General features: G+C 40.3%; 1 protein-coding gene across 1 annotated transcript in view; it reads right to left on the bottom strand.

Moving 5' to 3' along the window:
• BRD9 (bromodomain containing 9) overlaps positions 1-21,606 on the bottom strand; it is a gene marked incomplete at its 5' end in the record, with an annotated part of 23,968 nt that overhangs the window by 1,041 nt on the left and 1,321 nt on the right. The window contains 13 exons of the mRNA XM_010140490.1: positions 1,080-1,081; positions 1,602-1,708; positions 3,517-3,555; positions 5,185-5,296; positions 6,163-6,295; positions 7,021-7,116; positions 8,835-8,910; positions 10,815-10,947; positions 13,923-14,035; positions 14,849-14,959; positions 17,993-18,137; positions 19,040-19,100; positions 20,760-20,892. Of these exons, the coding sequence (XP_010138792.1) occupies positions 1,080-1,081; positions 1,602-1,708; positions 3,517-3,555; positions 5,185-5,296; positions 6,163-6,295; positions 7,021-7,116; positions 8,835-8,910; positions 10,815-10,947; positions 13,923-14,035; positions 14,849-14,959; positions 17,993-18,137; positions 19,040-19,100; positions 20,760-20,892 (1,261 nt within the window). The remainder of the gene's footprint in view (positions 1-1,079; positions 1,082-1,601; positions 1,709-3,516; positions 3,556-5,184; positions 5,297-6,162; positions 6,296-7,020; positions 7,117-8,834; positions 8,911-10,814; positions 10,948-13,922; positions 14,036-14,848; positions 14,960-17,992; positions 18,138-19,039; positions 19,101-20,759; positions 20,893-21,606) is intronic.

Consider the following 21,606-nt stretch of genomic DNA (forward strand, 5'->3'; position numbering starts at 1 on the left):
ATCATCGTGATCAAGCTCCTTCTTCACTTGCCCTACGGGCAACCAGTTACCAACCAAAATCCACCACCAGCACACACAGACCAACCCACAAATTACCAAGTCACTATAAAAAATTCTAAAATAAATTATCTCAAGGGCTGTCTACCACACAGAAGACCTCAGCCTTGCATTTTCCTCTGCATTTCTAAAAGGCGACGGCTGCAGATCTGTTTTCGGTTTCAAGAAACACACGTTGAAATGCTGTTGGTGATATGGGAGGGGGAAGGAGTGCGCCATGGGAAGCAGCTGAAACTTTACAGTGTTTAAACGGCTATAAGAGCTGAATTTGTCTTCCTCACCCGTTGAACTCCAGACAGGAAATAATACACTTAGTTTACAGTAGAAAGATGCTGAGGTACCTAACTGGAACTACAGTTAGAACACAACGTGTAATTTACAGAGGGGAAGCTCTTAAGAACAGTATTTTCTCCAGTTACATTGATTTTATGGTAAGCCAAATAAAACTGTGAAATTGGAAAGCACTGGAAGCACGCGGTGACATTTTCATCTGAAAACATTTCTCTCAGCTTTAAAGGGTGAAGTAAACTTTCTGTTCTCTGTGGGCTGTCCTCAGTGCAGACCTTGCTCCCTTTGCAAGAGTTACGGTACGAAAGCAAGCCATAAACTCCCTCTGAAAGCTAAGTAATCTAGACGGACGGTTAGTTACAGAAAGACTGAAGAAGAAAAATAAAAGCAGCTCTCAGTAGAGCAAGAAATTCACAGTAAGACTGCTACGTCTAAACATTACCTATATTCATTCTTTTCCTGAACTGCAGTAAGATTAGTGTGTGACAGCATCATCGGAGCTTACAATTGCTTTTCAAAAACACTGCGGCTATGGGAGAAATTCGCAGAAATCCTGTGTTTTCCCTTAAGCTTTCAATTACCTCAGCTACTGTGTTTTGTAACACACAGTCTGGCATCTTTCCCGTTCTGAATTTAAAGTGTCTTAACCCATAAGCAGGTTTTTCTCTGTGTGCGAGATGACATTTTCGAAGACATTTGACCAGCTCAGCAGGCTGCAGAAATGGGAACGTAACTTCTCGTGGCACTTAAAAGGACACCTATCAAAGATAAGTATTTGAAGTGACATCCCCATACTGCCTCACACAACTGCCTCATTTGAAGCTGAAGTCTTTCCAACACCTGCAGCTTCTTCCGATTCTTGTTTTGGGACATTCAGTACTTCACACATTTATGTACCTCCCAAGTTATCTCAACGACAGCATATGAAGAGACAACATTTCTGAAGAGCCAAAGTTCCATGCTGACTCTTAACGTTGACGTTACTATGAACACATAAAACCCAAGCAAAGCTATCAAAGTTGTGAGGAACACGTATTTGGTTTCTTCAGTGGTACAGGAAAGTTGGCCTGGCTAGCGCACGGATATCTCAAAGGAAAAGCAGACCAAGGTTTCGTTTATCTTGTACCAGCCCTAGACCTTCACCTGCGCCAAATATCACTGCTTTGGGAACACTTCGGTGTTCTTAGCAAATGCAGCTGTTATTTTGCCTAAACGGTACAACTAAAGCATACCAGCAATTAATTATGCTTAATTACTTACCTAACGAACTTAACATAGAAATATCCAGAGATACATCTGAATATGGTTTCATTGAGAGAAAGTCCAAGTCAGAAGCGTTACTGTCTCCCGCAGATTCTCCAACCTATTAACATATAAGAAACAGAAAGTCTAGCAACAGCGACAAGCTGTCAGAGCAGCTTGGTAACGTCCACGGCAAACACCTAATCCATCCTCTCGGAAGCACGCACCACACCCCCTAAAGACTGGAGCATCCCTAATCGTCTTTGCTAATCTGGACCACACAGGCAGCTCAGGCATGGTTCTAGGACAGACCAGTTACAGGAATGGCAACGGATCTGCAGGGTCGTCTAAGTATCCTCCAGCCCACCACCTGAGACCGCCAAAACCAGCACATACCGAATCCCCAGGGACTCAATTACGTGCTCAACACATCTCTGTCCCATGGAAGAACCCTGGTGGGGGGGAAGCATTATCAGCATCCCCCACCATGACCCACTCCCAAACCCCCTCACCTTCTCAATGCAATACTGGCTTCACTGGAATTTTTAGCATGTGACTAACAAAAGCAGTTAAGATGGGCCTCCTTACACACAGCTGGAGTTGGTCTCTCAAGTATTTTTTCTGTGATTCTGGATAATGAAACACAGCCTGCACTACAACAACTTCATTTTTCCCATACCTGTTGCAATACTGCTCTGTAACGGCAAAAAGTCAGAGAACAAAGTAAAAGTTCTTAAGCTTCAAAACAGATTCTAACAGAGTTCTCTGAGGTTGCCCATTGCAGGAGGAACAAGACATGCAGGTAAATACATGAGCAGGTTCTGTAAGTACACAGTCATCTTTGGGAAACATGAAAACGAAACTTAGCAGTTCCACGAGTCGCTACACTATACACACGACAATGTCATCCACATAATTGTTACGGGAACGGCCACGGAATACAGGGAATATACTCCGTTACCATAAATCACCTGAAGATTAAACCTGTTCCACTTCAAGGAAGATCTGATTAGCTGTAGCTGTGAAAGCGTGACATAGGCATTACTCACCCCTACTTCCTAACGAATGTTTTCCATGGTTGCGGCAAACCTGATAAATACGACTGGGTTGTCTTTTTTTTCCCTACTTTCACAGCAGGTTGAACCTCAAATATTCATCAGCATTATTTGTCAAATGTCTTTTGGGTTAAGTGGTCCTTCTGCCTCTAAGATTTAGTTATGCATGCTGAATTAAACAAGAGGATTGAGAACAAGAGGACAAACAGAGCCACTAACTGTGTCAGAAAATCCATTTTAAGTTCTCAAAACTTGTTCTAGCTACTGTAATTTTAACCTTCTACCTCTGTCCGTGCACTGAACCAAACGAATGCCTCAACACCTCCCCACCTCTTCTTTTTTTTTTTTTTTTTTTTTTTTTTTTTTTTTTTTTTTTTTTTAAGTAAAACAAAACAAAAACCACCACCACACAAGCTGTTTTACCATCATCTGTTTGGAAGAATCCGGACAGGTGTTACGCAACTTGTGTTCTTCTTTTATGAGAACTGGCAGAACCTAAAGAATGAAACTGTATTTTAGATCTCAGCATTTCACAGCTTATGCTCCCTAAGAACACTCTAACTTTTGGTAAGTTACCAGGTCACAAAAGAATAAAGACTGGCTCTTCTCTAGCATGTCACCATATACGCTCGCCAAACCGATTCAGAACCAACCAGGACCGCCTCGTCAGAGCTAACCTAACAGCCTCCTCTTCACCACATACACAGAACAGCTGGTTGAGTGGGGTAACTACACAGAACAGAGGCACATGAAACAAAACCAGGAATCTGAACGCTGGAAGTCCCAAGAACATAATTTTCCTCCCTTTAGATACCAAGACCATTTTTCCAGTAAGAAAACCTACACAAACAGCCAGAGTATCAGCATAACTTACTTTAACTTCATCCAGTGGTTTTACTGGGATGTTTCGCCTCTGGAAAGAAAGAATACTAACAATTACTTTTAACTGATTGAAGAGAAAGACCACTTTCTCAAAACAAGCACACAAAATAAGTTAGAGACAGCTGACTTTTCCACGTGGCTGTGGAAATGCAATTACAACCTCACGGTGACTAGTTTAAAACATTCTACGTATTACGCACGTCAGCTAACCTGCGAGTCCCCCCACGCTATTTCTTCTGCCCTGAAGTGGAATACAAAGAGCAGTATCTTATCCACTACTTCAGTAACACCTGGTTCCAGTAACTTCTGATTCCATTTAAGGCTGCACTCAGATGTAGGAGCACAAAACACTACCACATAAACCACCATGGCATGTCACCGCTGAACAGGTTTAACTGCACGCGTATCCACCCACGTCACCACCGAACAGCCTTTCTGGACGGAAAGAGCCACTGACCACGTGAAAGGTGTTCAGAAATTCTCATGTAGAACAATAATCATAGAATAAAGGAGCAAAAAGGGAAAGGCGTATTTTATTTTAAAGCTAAGTTCAATGTGTTGCATACTTGTTTCTAGATGTAAAAGAATACGGAAAATACTGGTTTTGGACTTTTTAAACTTCCGGATTTTTTTGAACTAATAATTCCTGATTCATATACAATGTTTTCTCCAGTCCCTACTGGAAAACCAGTAGTACTTTCAGAGAATTCGGAAGGACAGTCTGTATTTTTCATTGAATTGTCTCCTTTTCCCCAAACATCGCCCACTCACTACTTCTAAGTCTGCAGCGATGTAGCATGATCTCTTTTCCACCACGTCAGGAAGTCTGAGTATCTTTCATGCTCCCACCCCGCCTCCCTTTCTTTATTCTTGAGTCATTGAGAACACCATCATTTTAAACAGCAGCAATTATTTCAAAATAAGAGTGGCTTTCAGAGCAAAGACAACATTACACGACATTTTGTCATTTCTGATAGTCTGCTTTGTCCTGGGAATGCAAACATTCCCACCAGAATTACAGGCACTTGTGACGAAAACCTCTTCCCCAGTCTTAGCACGGATCAGCTAGGTAAAGGGCTTTTGGAAACCAGTTAGAAGGTTTTCCTTCCTCCATCAGGATTTGAAAGTTAGCACTGTTGGTTCGTAAGTATCTGTACAGCGATGTTAACCGACTCCAACATTATTTCGATGTTACGAAGAATTAATCCTGCCACAAGGAATATAGTTGGCATTTAAATTCAGAAAAAACCTAATCCTTAACAAAAGCATTCCAGCGTAACTCAGAAGCAGATTTGTAAGTCATGACACGAGTGACAGGTCCAGGTCCACCCAAGCACCATTCCGTCAGTCTCTTCTCCCCCCCACTGTGCTGCATCCCCCCCACTGTGCTGCATCCCCCCCTGCCTCTTCCTTCCTGCAGTCACACAGTGAACCACGTTGGAGAACTGATCTAGCTGGAGAAAGGAAAAAGATTTCTTCTCTGCTGATTAGTTCCGTTTCTAATTTGGTTCACCGCGTGGCTGCGCCAACAGCCAAGCCTGCACTGCTTCAACTGCTGGTGGGAAACAAAGCATCTCACACAACACAACACTGAAGAACCAGCAACGGGGCCATTCTGGTCTTGATGAACTTGTGACATTTCTGGGCACGAAGGACACACCTGCTTTAGCTGATAAACCGTTTTGGAATGATCTCCACTAGTGATCTGGTCCAGAAGATCATCTACCATCTTCTTGCTGTAATTTCCAGCGTCCTTCACAAATTCTTGTAAGCTAGTAGGAATGGGGACATAGCATTACAGAAAATCACAGAATCACAAAAATCGTGGAATGCCTGGAAGGGACCTTCAAAGGTCATCTAGCCCAACCCCCGATGTTTGTCTTCATAAACAGTATTTCTCCTTGTAACATGGTTTTCCTCAACTATGCTGTATTACACCTATATTTTCCTTGCTCTTTTATGCTTCTTTGGAAGAGCAACTAAGGCCTTCAAGATAGGTTGGGTTTTTGTTTTGGTTTTTTTTTAAATGGAAGGAAATATAAGTGCAAACTTGTTTTTCAGAAATACAAGCAAATTTTCACTTGAACTGTCATTGGTAGCAGATTAAAAAAAAAAAAGGTTGTGATTAATTTTTCCTCTCCAAAATTGACAAGTAGCTTTAACTGTTTTGAAACTCTTGAAAAATATCACTGTTTCAGAGTCACTGAAATCTATTACTTACATATCTAAACCCATTTACTGCTGGGTTTAAAGCAAAACACTAAATCTTTAGCAACATATAATATCCTGTGGCCAAACACCCTAATAACAAGATCCATAACAGCCTTCCAGTAAAATGGAGCAACTTACAAGTGCAAATGAAAAAAAAAAAAAACCAAACCGAAAAGCAAAAATACCCCCACAAAAGAAACAACTCACCTCCAAAAGCACATGAAAAAAACACCAACCAGGATGAAAGCTAGTTCAAGTTTTACAGCAAATTATTTCTTAAAATAAGTTTTAAAAAAAACCCACCAGGATTTGGTATTTTGGACATAAAAAACCACCAGGATTTGGAAGCTCCTAGCTGACATTTAGTCCAAATTGCTTTTGATAAAATCGCTTAGAGCACCGAGGCCGCCTACTACGAAGTGCTTACCTTAAGGCACACTGTATCCCAGTTTCATCACCATATGCCGAATACAGGAGTTCCATTTCATCTGGCTTCAAATCGTGAAATATAGAGTTGTTTTGCATGGAAGGTGCTGTACTAGCACTGGTAAGAAAGGTTACTAGACAGGCAGAAGGAAGAGACAACAAATGAACAACACCAATGTAAAAGATCAATTGGGGGGGAAATTTTTGTTTTCTGAAACAGATATAGAAAGCACAGTGTGTTCTTTCCTCCAGCTGAAATCAAGAGAAGTATCTCAAGGACACTTCCAGACTCTAGAATCAGCACAACTATTTTAACCATAAACATACTACCGGAAAACGAATGAAATTAATCACCCCTCCCCCATAAAAAAAAAAAAAAAAAATCCATTCCCCCGCTTTGGTATTTCTGCATGTGTCCACTGTGGTTTGCCAGTCAGTTTCTGGGGAGCAGACTGGAAACTATTAAAGGGGTCAGTAACACCAGAAAAAAATCCCCACAGCTTGTGAAATCCTTCTCCTATGACACAAACATGAAAATGGCCAACTCAACTCTAATCGCAGTTGCTCAGGAAAAATTTTCTCCAGAGAAAACAGGGTATCGTAACTGGAAAGTTCCGGTGTGGTTACAACAAACACTAAGGCAAAACATTAATCCATGAACTCCTATTTAAGTTGTATTTAAAATGCAAAAAAATAAATTCAAGTAAAACTTGCATTCTGCTGTAAATGGAATAATTATGTATTCCACAAATAATCAGGTGAACTTTCACTTGGAGACAGGTATAATCTGAAATTATTTTATATCAAGAAATTGCTCGAACACTTAACATCAAGTTAAAGCATGTTCTGGGGCATTTACCTTTATTCCTTCGTTCATCTTTAAAGCCTAGTGTAGTGAAGCCAGGTAATAATTTGCTGGACAGTGAGCTCAGATCCACTGGGTGCGTTTCTTCCTCTAATAATTTGATTTACAAGAAAAACAATTTTTAGAAAAGCCTTTCATGTTTGAAATTTGTTCATGGTGAATGTTTAGATTTTGCTGTTTTAAAAAGTTGCCATTAATATAAAAGCTAAACGTCTTTTCATCTGCACATTTTATTAGGGAGAAGTAGAGTAATTCAGGGTCTCCGTTTAAATTTCACATACACGCTGTAAATACGGTTCCATCTCTTATTCACAAGATCTAAGGCTGAGTTACTTCACTTTCAAAGTATAAAGCAGCAGCTGAAACATTTTTACTAGTTGATTCATAAACACTCAAGATCCAGATATTATGAAGCGATAAAGCAATTATGTTGACTCAGAGGTAGTTTGTCTATAGACACCCAGACACCATGTAAACAACCTTGTTAAGATAAGCAGTATTTTTTTCTTCTAAAGTTCTGAGACCTGCTTAATTAAAATGGCTCAAATAATTTGGAATATGCTTTTAAACTCAAAAAAAATCCCCATAACACTTAGGTCCCTCTCTGTTCTTTTAAAACTCTCTGGCTGCTGTCAAATTTAACAGTAATTGTGCTAAATTACTAAACAAAAGAAAATAAGTTTATCCTGAGAACCTTACTAGGATAAAAAAAATTCAGATTATAGTATTAGCTGTAGATTCAGCGTAGCTGGTATTAACTGCACAATCCATCAAAACTGGTTCTGGAGAATGGAACATGAGGAAGCAGCACAGCACCGCACAGAACAGAGGGGAAAGCTCGCTCTGCTCCCACTACCATCATAGTCTACATTTTCTGTGGCATCATCTCAGGGGCATTAAATCACATTGATTTCATTATTCATCTTTTCCAGAAGTAAGTAAGGGCATAGTGGCAGCCAAAATGCTAAGCCTCATGCAGAAGAATTTACCACATGATTTACTACCAGTAATAGAGATACCAGCTTGTATCTCTGAATCAAAAAAATCAACAGAAACGTGACTGGTCAAAGGGGTTCATGTGCTCCTCAATGCAACAACAGGTAAGCGGTGAATTAATTCCAATCTCAACATGTGCAGAGAAGGAATTCAACATGACATACAGCAGCATAAAGACTACAACATTTCATTCACTACGAACTTTCAAGCTCAAAATGTAGAAGTTTTGAAACTAAAATAAGCATAAAGCACGAGACAATATAAATAAGGTACAGTAGTAACGCAAACAAAAACCCACAAAAAAGATGAAAGAACTAAGGAAAAAGAAGCGAAACCTGATTAAATTAAAAACTACATTTAGCTAGTAACCTAAATTAGGAGATAAACAGGGTAAAACATGGTTCTGTACTTGCACCTGTGCAGGGCACATTTGTAGAGGACTAGCGCGCTTCCATTCATCCTTTGTCTGTTAGATTTTACTACTACAGGTACTCGGAGCGAAAGCCTGTCTTCTCCATAGTTCTCTACGAAGTTGTAGCATTGTGCAAGAGTTTATAAATAGGGACTGATTTACCTTTTTACTGCTGGCATCAGTGAAACAGAGCAGCCGAAGAGTGAAAATGTGAAAGGCAAAGAACAACATCTTCTATCGGAGATACTAAATATAGCTGTTGGGGAAAGTGGTCTGGGGAATAACTTTTGTAAAAGAACCTCGCCTATACCACACCTGATCTGTACGTACAGTTAAGACTCTAAAATCTGCTGGAACATTCAACATCAGAAATGTTGTCTTGAAAGATTGTGGCATTTACCTTCTGCTTCTGGATCAGATGAATTTACTACGCTAAATAATAAAGTTCCATCTCCATTTTTTTTCAGATAACCAATCTGTAAATAGAACCACAAAGAAACAGAAGCGATCATTCAAAACAGTCGAAACTCAAGGAAGGAGTTGCTTACTTAAACAGAACGCCAGAGAGAGCATTTCTAGCTCAGTCTAGACCCTGCGTTCTGGTACTCCCTGCTAAACACAGAGAATCTCGGGTCATGCTGCCTAGCAAATGCTTCCAAAGGCTTAGGAGAAAAAGGCTGTATGTCATATATACAACTCATAATTAATCTTCCTACAACAGATCTAAAGTTTGCATTCAAGACAGAAACAATGCCATTAAAACCAGCATGGGGCCAACCTACAACACACTTTCTTTCTAGAAGTAGAACTGTAACTCCTATCCACAAGGTACCTCACCGTTTACGTTCAAATCGAGACTGACCTGCTTGTTTTCAGCTCTCACCCATAGTTTTCTCTAACTGCAGGTACTTTTATGGACCAGCTATCAAATTCTTGAAGAGGAAGAAGCACTGTGACAGACCAGAGCACACAAGCACAATGCTGAAGACAGAGCTACAAAAGACAACAGAACACACCGAGGTCTGGAAAGACAGAACCAGAAGCAATGCACCGCAGTACGCTCATGTCAAAAACCAACTACATGTTCATTGTGCAAGAGACTAACTTCTCAGTGCAGATGCAAAATAAAAACTATGCTCTCCCTAAAGAAACATTAGTAAATACTTTCAAGAAAATGAAGAATACATTTCTCCTGTTTTGTGGGGAGAAAAAGAGTTCGGGGAGTTTAAAAAGTTTGAAACTCTCTCCATCCATAAGGCCAAAGCTAATGCTGGCATACAATAAAAACAGAGGTGACAAATGCTGGAAAGGGAATGAACAGGAACAATACCTTCAAGTGCCAGTAACAGTGAGCAACAGCTGATCTCTGAGGACATGTTGGCACTACCCAGATTTAGCGGGATCTCCAGCAGGTTGTCTAGCCGATTATCGGCCTAGAAAGTCATGAGCTGCATGCCTGGAAGAACTCTTCCTTGAACATCCCAAAACCGACCGCATCAACATGAAAGGCCTTTTCAGTAAAGCTAGCAACCAGCAGATTGGTATGGCTTTAAAGGGTTCTTAAGAAGCTGTGCTTACTTTGCAGGTTTCAAACAGCCTTCAGTCTTAGCAGGTCTTCTAACCATCTAAAGAAACAGAAATATACTGAGGACGTTCCATCTTCTCCCACTTTCTCAAGGCTTTACTTCCTAACCCACCTGAGCCTGGGGTGACTGCATAACAAGGGCCACTGTCCAACAAACGGCCACCGTCCAACAAACGGCCACCGACGTTTGAAGACACAACTGCTACCACTAATGCTTCAAAGCAAGTGTGTCTTCTGCAACAATTGTTAAAAAAAAAGGGTGGAAAATTCAGGACGTAGCAACATCCTGACTCCGTTTTTGATTGCAGTGGTCCCTAGAGCACGTGACAGAATGAGAAACGAGGACTGTGGGTAAGGTGGTAGCAAGACTCCGACTCCACACGACACAAAGGGAACTGAGCAAACAGGCCTGCAATGAATGCCTGTAGCACTTGCTCCAACCCTAGCACCGTAACAAAGGAACCCACTGTTACTGCAAAGCTAACAAAAACACAGCCCATTACCAGACCGTGGCTGAGACAACTGCACTAACGGGGTCACTGAGATCTTCCTTCTAACTCAGCAAACAGCAGAAAACCCCAAGACAATTCAACTCGAGATCCATTGAGGACACCCTGCAGCAGGCATCAGTGGGAACTAAGGGATAGCCAGTAGCCATACTGGTATTTCACGCAGAGCACACACCCTGGACGTTAGCCTCAGAGAACGACATACTACAGCCTCTCTCCAGCAGCGAAACAAAGCATTCAGCAGTCAGACACACAACAGAACTGTCAGCTGTGCTGGGCAGTAGACCTTGCTGTTGGGTAGATATCGATTGATCCTGTCCCGAGCTTCATCTGCTGCGTGTTCCACCAGTGCCAGGACATGTTCTTCAGCAGTGCTATCTGTCAGGCTGCACGCATTTCCCTCGGGCTCAAATATGCAACTAAGAAAGAGAAGAGAAGTAGCTGTAGAAGTAACAAAGGGCAGAACTCTGGGTTTGCTAAACAGAACAAGCAGTCCCACTCCTCTCCCGCTGTCAGTCTACTTCAGCATCTAAGTGGAATTATAAACATTATACTGAAACTGAAGTTTTGCAGCAGAAGCTGAGAACTATCAAACTACTGAACTTGAACAATTTAATTGTTTCTGTACCTTGACGAAAATAAAGGAAGTATTACAAAACAGAGATTGGGAGTAAAACGAGCGGAATGCTGTATGTGTCCTTAGTCTCCCACATGCATCATTATGCTATTTGCACTAATTCCAAATAGGAAGATGCAGAAAAGAAATTACTTGAGGAGGGAATGGAGACTTGGTAATTCCAATCCGACAAGAAAACCAGAACAACTGGCTGCACTTACGACAGTTATGTCATTCAGCTGCTTGAAAAAGCAGGACACTGCTCCCAGTCTAAGAGAGAGTCCTTTAATTCCTGTATTTGTTAGACTGGCAATTAGCATTCTTAATCAGTATCACGCATACCATTACTTCTCATTGAAATTCTGGAATTTGACACTTATCTTTCAGAATATCTTTTTTCATTAAAGCACCAAAACAAAAAAACCCTATACAAGTAAGCATACCTAAGACGGAATGGGGTCTATCTTAGCTGTTACATAAAATCAGAGAATACCATGAGGGGAAGTGTGAAGATATCAGTAGGATACAGCAGTCTTCATTATATTATATATTTAAAATAAACGTTGTACATCAATACGTTTCAGGGCTTTATACGGACATGAGACACTAGGGCCAAACACCTTAGGTACTGGGTAGAGCATCTCCTCACACCAAATCCATTTCTCTCTCCTGGGGCATCTTCTTCCATTTGCTTAGCTAAGAATTTCTCTCTGTATAGAGATTCAGATCCAATACACAAGAAAGTTTTGCTATTAAAGACAATAAAAAGACCACAGGATCACACTATTATAAGACAAACGTATTATACGATTTTTGTTCCATTGAAAGTTTAAGAAGAGGTGCACACAGCAGGAAACTCCTCAACAACCGGCACTTTCTATCACACTCTACAGAACACTTAATGAACATGAATTTTGAGAGAATGTTCAGAAGGTGCCAACATTCAGGACAAAATTTTCAAAAACTACTTAGATATTACGATGTTCCAGTGATCAGGTCACTTTTTAAACTACAGTATAGAGGTCTCAACTGCCTTAACACTTTCCAAGCACTGACTTAAGTTCTCACTCTATTTTCAGCTGTGAAACATGAAGGCAAAAATACGTGCTATTAGGTTTGATTCTCCCCCCAAAGTTCTCACTGTGCATCAAAAAGAGTATCTATATCCTACTGATGCCAAAATACAAGTGTGTTAAAGGTCAAGTTAATCAGAGAAACTCAATTAATTCCAACTCCTAAAGTTACATAAACATTGAAAAGAACAGGAAAGGAAGTTTGCACCACAACCGATTGCAAGGAAACTGGTATCAGGATGAAATTAGTGGTCAGTTATTTTTAACCACCAGAACTGCATGTTAAGGTAGACACCATAGACAAAGCAGTCCTGTCTTGCTTGGCAGTCTCAACTTCTTGCTCTGCTGGCTGTATGCATTTGAAGATGAGGACACAAAAAATGGCAAAGTACAAAGTTACTCCTATAATGGAGTTTATGTAAGAATTAATCAGTTGGAAAAAATCTATTATTCTGGGCACCACACAAACCAAATCATCCGGTCTTTTATCAGAAAAACGAAACAAAACCCAAAACACTTCCCCGCTAATCAAGCCTTGCTTTCAGAAAGGTACTTTCAGCTCCTTCCTATACACAATCCCTTCAAGAACAAATTACACTTCAGAAATTCTCCACAACACAGCAACAGACAGCTGTGCTTCTGTATGCCGACATGAGAGTGGTTCCAACCAAAAACATCACTCACTTAAATTATTTTTAAAGATACATGTTGCAGTCTCCTATTTCCACAAAACAACCACATTAAAATACTACTTCTGCCATCAGACATTAAGCATAACAAAACACACGTGCCTGATCAGAACACTAAAGTCCACTTTTAACAAAAACGAGAGAGCAGGAACTTGAAACAGCCACTCTTATTTCACTTTTTTTACTCCGGATGTTTAAGAAAGAAGCCTGGCAAATATGTATCTCTGAGATTGGATTGCATAAGACATGACTAGCAATGCTCTGTCACAGTTGTATGTTCATAAAATTCCAGTTAATGTAATGCCCTACAATTTAAATGCAATATTGGGATGTCTATGTAAGAACGCTGAACAGCATCGTTTGCTTGGAAATCACAGTTTCTGCTAAAATCTCCTCATAAACCAGAAAATAAACCACTTTGGTTACAATTAGTTTTTAGCTATAAAAAGAGGACACAGGGGTGCCTTATAGCTGGAATACAGCTATTGCACTCGCCACATATTTTACAAAGAAGCTTAAGAAGATTTCACGGGGAAGACATTATCATCTGCTCCAGAAATTTTCTCCTGTAACTCTATATCCAGTCAGACAAGACTAAAGTTAAATAAAATCATTTACTGATCTGGGACCACTTTGCACTGCCAGAAAGATCCTGTTTAACTTTTGATACAGTCAGGAAAAAAAAAAAAGGACAAATCTCAAAAGGCATCCGTGGCTATGTTAAAAATGAAAGAACATTTCAAACCGTCATGAGAAGAAACTACTCATTATTTAATACAGACATAAAAGAGGACAAAAGAATATGCAGTCATTCATTGCATTGTTTGTTTCAAGTTGGGAATCGCTGGGTCACCAAACTAGTCCTATAAATAAACAAATAAATAAAATTGCCCATTTATCCTACAGACCGCAAGGAGAAAGGCTGAAAGGAGGTTTTTTTTAACTTAATTCTTTGCTGCTGCCCAATATCACAAAAGCTGCAACAAAGCAGAAAGCATGCCCGTTAAAACCTTTACCTAATAACTTCTTTATTTTGCTTTTTGGATTTCTTGGTAGTCTCTGCTTGTACAGGAACAACTTCAGGGACAGGTTCCTCAACTGCTGTATCTTCATCACCCAAAAGAGCTGCCTGCTGAGAAAAATCCATGTCCTGCATAAACGACATGCTGCGCTTCAAAGCTAACAGCCGTTCCTAGAATCAGAAAGGACAGAGCGGCAGGGACTTAACCTTTCCCTCATAGCCAAGATGCTATGATAATGGGATGGGATGGGAATGGCCATGGCCTTATTTTGTTCTTAATGCCTCGTTTCCAATGGCGATGCAACATGATTTGTTCATGGTAGCATGGCATCAGAATTTCTGCAGCCCAACTATCAAGAGAGAAACAAACAAACAAAAAAACTGCATATGCAAAGACAACTGCCTATTTTATACAAAACTTACCATAACTGCAATACATGCATGCGCACACACACACACACAGTGCAGCTCACCAAAGTAACAGGCCAACAACTGTACGATCTGTACGCACACATCTGCAAAATCCCTGAAACCTCCCCTAACCCACCACCTTCAAAAATAAAAGCTTTCTTTCTTGTTTATGCAGAAATAAAACTTAAATGATATCTTGTTTACAAAGTTTCAGCCAGAAGCAGTGTTTTACGGTTGGGTTTTATATACGTGGTTCTCAGTTGCTTCCACTGAGGTCAGTGGAAGAAGCTCCTACAGACATCAGTGGTGCAGATGAGGTTGAGAAATGAGGGTGTGGTTACAACCAGAATACCATCAAATGCTTAAACAGAGCAGCACGAACAGGTACTGCTATAATTAATCACACATAGATGAAACAACATTTATCATTGTAATTAATTATGTTCCTTTTAAGTATGACAAAAACTCCCTCAAACAGTTTCTGCTGTTTGTTTTTAATAGGTCTCTTACTTTGCTCATCATCTTAAAGCCTGTGTGCAGTATCTTCTTGGCTAGCTTGTAGTAAACAGTATCTGGTCTGTTGTAAGTCATTGCATTATCACACATCAGTTTAAAATCTGCCTGTAAAATACAAAACAAAAAGAACAGTTAGAATTTCAAACTCCCTTGTTGAGCGTCTGGAAAATGCCAGCGCATCGCGGCAGCTCTGTGAAGAACGCAGTATTGTAGCAGCAGGCTCACGGAGCCAACGCAAGCCGAAAGTTAACACAAAACTGCAACTGTTTGAGCTCTCTATGCTCCTCCAAGATGATCAGTTTTGTTTGGAATTGGCTTTTCAGTTATTAAAAAACAAAGAAACAACCCCCCCACCTTTCCTTGCATGCCAAATGTAACACCTTCTGCTTGTGCAGAGGGACTGAGGGAAGAAACGGACAGACAGCAGGACTGAGGCACCCGGTAAGTGCTTCTTGAAGTTCTCCCCACCTTCTCAGTCAGAACAGACTTGAGAAATACAACGACATCAGAAACACACAGTCTCTGACATACAATTTTAATTCTAGTAATTTGACCTCTTCAGTTGCTCACGCTAAAACGAAAACAAAACAAAAAGAAAACTTCAAAGCGGAAGAAACAGCCTTCTAGATGTTCACCACATGCAACAACAGAACAGAATGGCCAAGCCCAATTCTGTCTTCTCCTCTGGATGGTTACCTATCATACATAATTTGAGTAATTTTTACTAGTGCAAGTTCTCCAGACAAAGGTGCAACACACTCCCCTGTAGACAGAAGCAAACCCGTTTGTTGCGGAGCAGAAAAGCCTTTTCTAGGGTGCCTTTTTTTCCTCGTCATGTGCTACGAATCTGCAAAGCCTAGAAAGCATTATTAAAAGCTCTGCGCGACACTGAATGAAAAAACATTATTACACGCCTCTGAAAACTGAAGTTGGCAAATCAGTAACCAAGAATTACAGAGTAGTCTTCCCAGGCACTCCACAAACTGAATCCTACCAAAAAAAAAAAAAAATCAAACTGGTGCCTGATTTCAGAGTACCAAATAACTTTTCAATATCTAAACGACGACTGTTCAAGCAGTTAGGTTTCATTTACTCTTTGGACTCAAATGCAAATGTTTTTTGTGCATGAGTCCCCTGAACTGATGGTGACTCGGTACGTGTAAAGGTGTATGCAAACAGAACAGGTGTATGCTCTTTGATCGCTAACCCACTGAGTTTACAGACCCGTGAACAGATTTGCTGAGACAAAGATTATCGAAGCTTGATGTTGTGGTTGGACAGAGAGTCTTTCCAAAGACTCTCTCTGGCACCCACGTTTTACACAAAATAACCTTGCCCTACAGCAACCCTGATGGCATTCTGTAAAAACAAAACAAGGTTTTATATCCTATTTCCTAACAGGGATGTCAGAGCAATGCTCTCCTCAGCATTTCGTAGCTGCCATCAAGCCCACCCAGAGCAGGAAGGTAAAAGGAGTTACAGCTGGTAGTCTGAGACTTTCTACAGCATTTAAGCCATCTGCCTTTGCTCAATGAGACCATCACAAAAGTAGAAATTGAGGAAGTGATATGGAGGAGCAAACTATAAGCCAAGAAACAGGCGAAGAAGCCCATGTGGGCTGTACATCTAGAGATGGCCTCTGAAGTGTTGCAGTAAAGGACAGAGAAGAGTCTTTTGTTTGCCCAGCTTCGAAGCAGACCCTTTTTGGGTAGCAAAACTGACAAGTTTTCTGCAGCAATTTCTCCTCTTCTAAATGTAGCAAATGGTTCTTCTGGATTATTTATTGGCTTGTGACTAGCCCCAGCTAGTTGTAGTATGCATATCAGAAATGAAAGAACACCTTCAGCAGGCCTTGTTCTAGAGGTCAAAAAGCTATAAACTTCCTTTCTGTGTTACGCAGAATTACAAAGGCCTAAGTGTAGTTAGGTACACATCTCTAGAAAGGGAGTCCAGCTCTTTCTCACCCTAAGATGGACAGACTTCTAGCAACTGTTATTGCTCATCAGAGTGTCAGAAGAAACCAAGTCCTTCAGGAAAAAAAAAAATCTAAACAATATTGCAGTTTTCAGGTATTTTAGATTGCTATTCCACCGGTTTCAATATTGCAACCTTGTCTGTAACTCAGCAGAGCCACAGAGCTCCCATTCCAACTCCCTTTTTAAGCTGCTGAATCAGACAATCCAGCAAGCCTGGAGAGGCCTGAAGGCATTGCTGATGGCAATGATATTACAAAACCTTCTTTGCTATTTCCTATGAATCTTTACACTTCCTTCTGAAAAATAAAGCACACTTAACAAAACAGAATAATTTTTGTCAAAGTATCTATAGGAAATAGAAGCTCTTCTCTGCTCACCTTGCTGGACCTTTCAAAAGAAATTAACCCTGAGGAGCAAGTCAAGGCTCTCTGCTGAGTCCATTGTTATAGCAACACCACTTCACAAAACAGTAATCCTGCAGGCAGTTTACAGAACTTCATGAGTCAGTCAAAGAAAACGCCGTTCCTTCCAGGAACTGTCTGCACCATGAAAAGGTTTATGCACTGTCTGTAAAAGCACAGCGCACCCTATGGAGTAGCACAGCCACAGCCACACACAAAACAGCTGAGACAAGCTGCCAGAGAACCGGCCAAGTAAGTGTCATTTGGAACGGTCTTCTGGCAGAAGTTACATGGAAAACAGGACAACTCAAGATAGTAAGTACGTAGTTGTTACTGAGTTTTATAAAAAGTGGTTCAGTACATCCACAGTTTTCTTGCAGGCATGTAAAAATTGCCTTTTAATCAACCTAACCAGGTCTAGACTTAAAAAAAAAAAAAGCTCCAGGTTCTTCAATCACTTAAGTCTTTGTGATAGTTTTACTTATGTTTACGTCCAGCAGCATAAATTCCACAGAACTTCGGAGTATGTTCTTTGTTTCCACAGTAATTTGTAGTAGAATCTACAGATTCTATAATATAGAGCTTCCATAGTGAAGAAAAAAAGCAAGAAACTCATTCTAATACACAGAATACAAAAAAGCACTCAGTTCTGAAAAAATTGCACATAAAACTAATAAAAATAAGAAAAGCTTCTACAGTTAACAAGAAATGTTGGTTTCTTACTAAAGAATTCTGAAATAACTAGATCTCTATCGATTCACCTTGAATTCAGTGACTGATTTGTATTCATTGGCTGCAATTTTTTCCTTCATCGTACCAAAATCCATGGGGTGCTTTATTATCATGGAGTACCCAGGAGCGATGGCATCTGTGACTGGAAAAGCAAAAAACCCATGAGGATCTTTCCTGAAAATAAAAACAATAGGTTTAGAGTTACGTTAGGAAACAGAATTATCCGTGTTGTTACAGCACAGCAATGGTACAAAAAGAACAGTACTACTTCAAAGGAAAAAACACTCAAAGCACTCTCATAAAAGAGAACCGCACTGGGAAACTCTCCTCATATGGGAGAGAACCTGGGTACATGGTCTTTTCGAGAGAGATTCAGCTAGCTCTTGCATTACTTAGTTATTTCTGGTATGCTTTCTGTGCCTCTCTTTACACTCCAAATGGGCCTTCTGGCTTCACTGAGTAATAATCTCTTCAATTCTTCTTGTTCACAAGGTCCTCTAAAAATAACTATGGTGTTTACTATTTTCATATTAGTTCCAAATTCAAGTTATTGCCAGGTAATAAAAAAGGTCAATGAAATACTTTTGTTGCTGTTGGGTTTTTTTAATCATAAGGTAGAGGGTTAACAACTTATGGAAAATAACACAATAAAAATCCTCTCCAAGTTAAGAGGATTGTCAAGTAGGCAGGTATGAACTTGCTGGGTATCTGACAGGGAACACAGAACAAAACAAAACTGAATGAGAGTGGTTCAGTGTTTTAAACTACTAAAATTCGTAACTGTTTTTTAATTCCTAGACCGTTATTAATATTTGATAGATTTATAATGGCAACATATCCTCTGCCCAAAACACTTCCCCACCAACAGCTAGACCTGCATAGATGGTAAAAATCCTCCTCAACAAAACTTTTAAAAACCACCAGCTCTGACACAGTTGCAAAGGTTACCAGACACACTAGAGCCAGTCTTCAGGCTCCGTTTTCATTAGCAGACCAGGGTGAGGAGCTGTAAGGGAACCCACAAAACCACGCATCCCACTCTGCTGACACAGCTGAGGCTACAGCGCACTGAATACCTCTGGAGCTGGCGAAGGAAGTGTTCTAGCAGCTGCTGGATCGGTGTGCTCTCGTTTTCAGCTGCAGTTTGAGATAGAGACACAAGTAAGTGCAATGAAACAGAATACAGCTATATGTATTTTTATTTAAAATATATCAATAGCACAAAGAAAAATCTGAACTACAAGTACAGCTTGCGCTGATCTGAAGGTCAACGAGACACAGATTTCAGAGCAGAAGCACATCAGATTTCTGAGCATACGGTAACTATTTCTTCTTATTTACTACTTCCTGAGTTCTAATCACATTAAAATCTAGTAAACCCTAAATCATATGTGGTGCCAAGTCCAGTCGTTTTCAGAAAATGTATTAAGGTGAGAGGAAAGTGTTATGTATTTTTACAGGAAAAGAAAAGCGAAACTTGGTTGCTCACATACTGCAGCTGGGAAATCCGTGTTTTCCATGCAACTGTAATGGTTTCTTTACCGTAACACCTATGCAATTAGCCGCTTTGCGGTCAAAAAGAAGTGTGACAAAGAGATGCGGATGTGCTGGCAACTGAGGTACTGATTGCGATTTCACTTTCTGTAGTGCTTAACCAATAAACACTACACATCGACTGGCTTTAATAGGAAGTTTGAAAAACTAAAGCAGCAGCATGCTGAAGTCTGGAATTAAACCTCCAACTCCTCATCACCATAATGGGGAGACACTTCCCTTCTTGGCCAGCAGAGGTAAAAGCGTTTATATGCTTTGGAACATTTTTGAAGCAGATGAACATAGAAGCTGTGTCAATATAGGTATCAGTTTTTAGCCTGTCAGCGTTTCAAGGCTCCAGACTACCCACAGACCTAAAGGTTTGAGCAGAAAATTTCAGTCACCCCTACCAAGTCACCTTGACAGTTGATGGATGCTATTCCTCAGTTTAGTGTGTTGTCACAATTATAAAATTCCTCAGTAAATTATGTGACCAGTCAATGGGCAGTGTTTCAAAGCTGAGACTCAAGATACTCATAAAGACTTGCCCACTTGCTACTAAGTTCCACTTGCAGGCATGTGTGTACTGAGCTCACGACGGATTTGAACGTTCTTGTCAGTAAGTGTCCACTGGGTCACGTGGAGCTTGAACTTTCAAGCAATGGCACAGTCTGAAGGGATTAAACATGCTACCACGTACAACTGGTATTTTGGCTCCCGCTGAGATTTAAAGAAGATTGGTGAATGAAAACGGGGGCGGGGCCTACGGTCTTTAGAGACACCCTATCACTACTTGCTGCCTTATTTCTGATGAAAATAGGGACTCTAAAACTAAAACTCCACAGAGGTTACAAACAAGACCGTAACAACAGCTCGGCAGTCTCCACAAGACTTTTTGTCCCTTGAACTGAGCAAACTTGGTTTCAGACGTTCTGACCGTTGTTGTAAATGCTGAGAAGGAGTCAGGGGAACACTGCTCACACTAACACTTTGATACAGGCTTTACTCTACAAGTAACAGGAACCAGAGGCAGATATCCCTGTCAAGTTCAGTCACATGAAAACAAACCTTCTGAAATCCAGAGGCACCAAGAGGAATATTGATTTTTCAGATAGCAGAAAGTAACCGATGTTGGAAAAAAATCAAGTTTCTAGATTTATGCAAATCCTCACAGAAATTTTACATTTTGGCACCTTTGACAAAAGCTGTGTTGGGCGTGCTTCTAAAAACACACAAGATTATTTAATTTTTCACACTGCTCACCTGGCTGAGTTCTGCATGCTCTGACAGGGCGATCTGGAGGAGGTTCAACCTCCACCTTTTTTCCGGGATCAAAGTCATCGGTTTCTCCTTCAGTGTCACACTGTTCTTTCTCCCTTTTCCTCTTTTTCTCTTCCTAGCACAGCAGGAAGAGGACAGATTTTAGAAGAACATGCAATCCCACACACCAAGAGGTAGGAGACAGGGATTTTTTTCTTTAGAATACTCAAACTATAGCTGAGCCATAGTATGGTTTAAACAACACTGCATACATTTTATCGTCACTTTTTTTATATTCTTCTCCAATTAAAACTAATACTGTTCACCTTTTGCTTCTCTGTATTTAACATACCATTCTTCTGCCATTAGATACTGTACTTTTACTGAAAAGAATGTTAAACTCTGAAGCTATTTGTATGTAAAATTGCACGATAACGAGCTACACCAGAGAGCAATGGAAATTAATTTATTATTCTGTAAAGATCAGTCCGTAACTTGCTATGATCAATGCGGTTTTTTTGCTTGGTGCCTTAAACCAGAATCAGTACACGGTAATTTAGGAAGCCTACAAAAGACCCTTAAGAAATGCTCTGTAACACTGGTGGCAATTAATGAGCTCTTCCTGAGCTTCAAAGAAAAGGCACGATCGAGTCATTCCTGTAATGACGGTGGTGTCATTATTCGTGTTTGTGCAAAAAAGCGTATCGTCACTAGCCTTGGTTAGATCACAGTTTTGTTACTTATCTATCCATTAGCTGCTTCTGCATGCACTAATAATGAAGTTCTGGGACAAAAAAAACAGATCCAAATGACACCCCCCCCCCCCCACCTTCAAAAAGAAAAAAACAAA

This window comes from Buceros rhinoceros, unplaced genomic scaffold (assembly GCF_000710305.1).
Source record: "Buceros rhinoceros silvestris isolate BGI_N320 unplaced genomic scaffold, ASM71030v1 scaffold2077, whole genome shotgun sequence".
Taxonomy (NCBI): Eukaryota; Metazoa; Chordata; class Aves; order Bucerotiformes; family Bucerotidae; genus Buceros; species Buceros rhinoceros.